Raw genomic sequence first — 5,000 nt, 5'->3', positions numbered from 1 at the left:
CATCCAGACACACACACACACACACATCCAGACACACACACACACATCCAGACACACACACACACACACACACATCCAGACACACACACACACATCCAGACACACACACACACACACACACATCCAGACACACACACACACACATCCAGACACACACACACACACATCCAGACACACACACACACACAGCCAGACACTCACACACACACAGCCAGACACTCACACACACACAGCCAGACACACACACACACACAGCCAGACACACACACACACAAACACACACACACACACACACAAACACACACACACACACACACAAACACACACACAAACACACACACACACACACAAACACACACACACACACACAAACACACAAACACACACACACACACAAACACACAAACACACACACACACACACACACACACACACACACACACACACACACACACACACACACAAACACACACACACAAACACACACACACACACAAACACACAAACACACACACACACACACACACACACACACACACACACAAACACACACACACACAAACACACAAACACACACACACACACACACACACACACACACACACACACACACACACACACACACACACACAGCTGTATTAAAGCTCAGATATTAAACCTCTGCTTGTTGCGGTCTTTCCACACACGACCGGATTTGGGTTTTCCCAGCGGGATCACGGTTCTGATGGGTGCCCGGTTCTGACTCTCCTGGTTGGACGACATGGTTCGTTTCCTTGTGTTCGGTTCGTTTTATTCACCAAACCGGTTCCGAACCCCAGCGCACGTGCAACACTACGTGTGTTTACTCAACGTGGAAAAAGCGATGAAGAAAAACAAACAGCGCGGAAGTGAAGAGCTGCGCGTGTCGCCACCTAGCGGCCTGGCGGCACATTACACACGGCACTCTGATCACGTGAAAACACGTGTTTAATGTCTACTTCCGCTTAACTCTAAAGCTCTTAGTGAAGAACTTGAGGATCTGATCAATGCGGTCAACATGGTTCTGTCCACACCAGGGGTTTTATTGTGTTTTATACTCATCTCTGTCACAGTAAGTCTCTATTACATCTGTCATGTACACAGTGCGCATGCGCAGAAAACCTTTGCGTTGTGTTGCTTTGGAGAGGAAACAAATATATTTATAAAGTTAACATATTTGTGTTTATTTATTTATTTATTTATTTATTTATACATCTAACCTGTACATTTTTAGTTTATAAAAGTTTCAACAATAAATGGGTTTTATTTTGTTTATTATTATTTTTATTTCTGTACAATTTTTATTTTTATCAGCATTAAACAATAAAGAGTATAAAATGTATTTTATATATATTATATATATAAAGTTTATATGATGTATAAAGTGTTTACATGATGTATAAAGTGTCACACTGGTGTCATGTGACAGATCATGTGACCTCATTATTCTGTTTGAGGATCTGTGCTGAACTGGTTTGCTTCCTATCTCAAGGACAGATCTTTTTCTGTGAATTTGGGAAATTGTTTTTCATCTAGGGCTCAAATCTCCTATGGTGTTCCTCAGGGCTCTATCTTGGGTCCTTTGCTTTTCTCATTGTATATGCTTCCACTTGGTTATATTTTTCAGAAACACAATTTATCATATCATCTTTATGCTGACGATACTCAATTCTATTTTCCTGTTAAAAACAATAACTGCTCTATGTCCACTCTGTTTGATTGTCTTCAGGACATTAAGTGCTGGTGGATCTGAATTTTTTACAGTTAAATAATGACAAAACGGAAATAATGGTTTTTGGTCCAACAACTGTGTCTTCTGGTCTTATAAAGCAGCTTGGCCCTTTGTCTGCATATGTACGTAATCATATTAGAAACCTTGGTGTTGTTTTTGATCCTATGCTGTCTTTTGATAAACAGATTAGCACTGTCGTGAAAAGCAGCTTTTGTCAACTAAGATCAATTGCTAAAATCAAGAAGATGCTTTCTATGAAGGACCTACAAACTGTAATTCATGCTTTTATAACCTCGAGATTGGATTACTGTAATTCTCTTTACTTTGGCTTGCCTAAATCATCTCTCGACCGTCTACAACTGGTACAAAATGCGGCAGTGAGATTACTGACTGGCACCAGAAAACGTGAGCACATTACCCCAGTACTTGCCTCATTACACTGGCTCCCGGTTAAGTTCCGTATTGATTTTAAGATTTTACTTTATGTTTTTAAAGCTTTACATGGTTGTGCTCCCCAGTATATTAGTGACCTCCTCACTCCGTACCCTACCCCTAGATCTCTTCGGTCCTCTAATCAATTCCTTCTCTGGGTACCTCGTGCACATTTTAAAACTAAGGGCGATCGGGCTTTTGCTACCGCAGCTCCAAGTGGAACAATCTCCATCTTCATTTAAGATCTGCTACCACTGACTCATTGTTTAAATCTGCTCTAAAAACCCACTTTTACTCTGTATGTTTTAACTCTGTTTGACGGGTTTTTGGATTGTGTTTTTATTTTTGCACTGTTCTTGTTTGTTTTTACTCGATGTACAGCACTTTGGCTGCAACAACAGTTGTTTTTAAATGTGCTTTATAAATAAATAAACTAAACTAAACTTGAGCCTAAATTAAATATAAATTGTGTCATTTAATAAAGTTAATGATGAATATGAAACTCAAGACATGTAATTATTATTATTATTATTATTATTATTATTATTATTATTATTATTATTATTATCTCTGCCTGGGGAAAAACCTCCAAAATTGATCCTATATTTTATAAATAAAATAAAAATCCTTGCACACAAACTTCAAAGTCAGGAACTTAACACAAAGTTCTGAGAATCAGTCACGTGTTAATTTCTGGTGTTAATGATGGACTTTACATTATTATTAACATGTAAACACTGCGTGAGAAACTCACACACGTCACTAAACCAACCAGTGTAATAAATAGCTGTTTCTGTAGTTAACTCTGTCTCCATTCTGTCTCTCAGCTCACTTCAGCTGCTCCGAGCTTCACGCTGGATTACAGAAACAACAGCTTCCTGAAGGATGGAGAATATTTCCGCTACATCTCGGGCAGTATTCACTACAGCAGGATCCCCAGGATCTACTGGAAAGACCGACTGGTGAAGATGTTCATGTCTGGACTCAACGCCGTCCAGACGTACAAACTTCACACTTTTAATTTTTAAGCTAAATTGAGTTTAATACAAAGTTCAGTGGAACCATTTAATCTTTCACAGGAAACCTTTCATTCTATTGTAAAGTCTTGAGATTGAACTGGTTTCTGCTGCTTTGTGCTGCTCCGCTTCTCTGTCCATCTTTATTTCAGCGTCTAAACCTCTAAACTGTGTGTGATGAAGTTCTCCTGTGAGCAGATACGTACCCTGGAACTTCCACGAGCACCTGCCGGGTGTGTACAACTTCAGTGAAGATCGAGATCTGGAGTCTTTCCTGCAGCTGTGTAAGGACATCGGGCTGCTGGTGATCCTGAGACCTGGACCTTACATCTGTGGCGAGTGGGACATGGTCAGCACCATCAGGATATCAGATCTCATTTCATTATCACCACTTAAGCATCTAATCAAACAAATCATAGGCGTTTAAAGTCAAATTAAATTTCAATACAGATTTAGGAGCTTTCTTAAATAATATTTATAATATAATAATAATAATAATAATAATAATAATAATAATAATAATAATAAATATGTTTGAGAAAATAATAATCTGGGGGGCACGATGGCTTAGTGGTTAGCACATTAGCCACACACCTCCGGGGTTGGGGGTTCGATTCCCACCTCTGCCTTGTGTGTGTGGAGTTTGCTTGTTCTCCCCGTAGCCCCGGGGGTTTCCTCCGGGTACTCCGGTTTCCTCCCCCGGTCACAGGCTCCCCGTGACCCGAGAAGTTCGGATAAGCGGTAGAAGATGAATGAATGAATGAATAATATCCTAATATAAGAAAGAAAATATATATATAATGTAGAAGTTATTATAATAGCTGTTAAACTAATAATAAAGTATATTAATAGATTATATAAAAAATTATATGCAGATGTAATACATTCTCCTAAAATGTGTAGAAATATGATGATAAATATAATTTAGTGACATTTTATATTTATTTATTTATTTATTTATCAAATTTGTATTATTAATAGTTTACAGTTAAAAATACACATATTTACATAGTCATGATGTGTATGTTGTATAAAATCTATTACACTGATTGGTTTATTGCTTCGGATTAAAGTATTGGCACCCTGGTCTGTGGTGTATGAATAGAACTGGTTATTTATTATAAACAAATAAAGTCTGTATCAGTGCTGAAAGTCTATGGTTAGATTTAATGTTGTGTTGTTGTGTTGTGTGTTGTTGTGTTGTGTTGTGTTGTTGTGGTGTGTTGTGTTGTGTTTAAAGGGCGGCCTGCCTGCGTGGTTACTGAAGAAGAAAGACATCGTCCTTCGGTCATCAGATCCCGGTAACAACACGACTGAGTTACTGATGGTTACTAATCAGACACTTCAGTGTGTTTCCTCACGAGGTTGATGTGATCTGATTTAATATCTTTTTTATGTATTTATTTATTCAGATTATTTACTGGCGGTGGATAAATGGATGGCGAAGTTGTTACCGATTGTTAAGCGCCACCTTTATCAAAATGGAGGACCGATTATTACAGTACAGGTGAGCTGCTCGTCTTTCTTATCTAAAAGGGCGAGTGGGGTCGGTGGTGCAGGGTGGGGGTCGGTGGTGCAGGGTGGGGGTCGGTGGTGCAGGGTGGGGGTCGGTGGTGCAGGGTGGGGGTCGGTGGTGCAGGGTGGGGGTTACTACACTCAGGCCACTCAGGTGTCAGTACCGAGCGGTGACGTCACCACACACATCTCCAATTCCTAAATTTTTAAGCAGGAGACGATTCTGACGATGCGCTCAGAGGAAATGAGCAGTGACGTGATGTAGTGTGTGTTGTTGTGGATCAGGT

At 39.5% G+C, this 5,000-nt stretch overlaps 2 protein-coding genes across 2 annotated transcripts in view; one reads left to right on the top strand and one right to left on the bottom strand.

Annotated features, from left to right (window-relative positions):
- The window catches only part of ccdc86 (coiled-coil domain containing 86), a 7,887-nt gene extending 7,098 nt beyond the window's left edge, over window positions 1–789 (bottom strand). The window contains exon 1 of the mRNA XM_027148359.2: window positions 659–789. Coding sequence (XP_027004160.1) covers window positions 659–762 — 104 coding nt within the window. The 5' untranslated portion in view covers window positions 763–789. The remainder of the gene's footprint in view (window positions 1–658) is intronic.
- A 149-nt stretch (window positions 790–938) lies between these two features.
- Window positions 939–5,000, top strand: part of glb1 (galactosidase, beta 1) — an 8,462-nt gene continuing 4,400 nt past the window's right edge. Inside the window, exons 1-6 of the mRNA XM_047815824.1 lie at window positions 939–1,090; window positions 3,010–3,182; window positions 3,397–3,547; window positions 4,439–4,499; window positions 4,611–4,705; window positions 4,999–5,000. The exon at window positions 4,999–5,000 is cut by the window's right edge and continues 179 nt beyond it. Of these exons, the coding sequence (XP_047671780.1) occupies window positions 1,037–1,090; window positions 3,010–3,182; window positions 3,397–3,547; window positions 4,439–4,499; window positions 4,611–4,705; window positions 4,999–5,000 (536 nt within the window). The 5' untranslated portion in view covers window positions 939–1,036. The remainder of the gene's footprint in view (window positions 1,091–3,009; window positions 3,183–3,396; window positions 3,548–4,438; window positions 4,500–4,610; window positions 4,706–4,998) is intronic.

The sequence above is a fragment of the Tachysurus fulvidraco genome, chromosome 7, assembly GCF_022655615.1.
Source record: "Tachysurus fulvidraco isolate hzauxx_2018 chromosome 7, HZAU_PFXX_2.0, whole genome shotgun sequence".
Classification (NCBI taxonomy): domain Eukaryota; kingdom Metazoa; phylum Chordata; class Actinopteri; order Siluriformes; family Bagridae; genus Tachysurus; species Tachysurus fulvidraco.
This window is presented reverse-complemented; position numbering and strand designations above follow the sequence as displayed.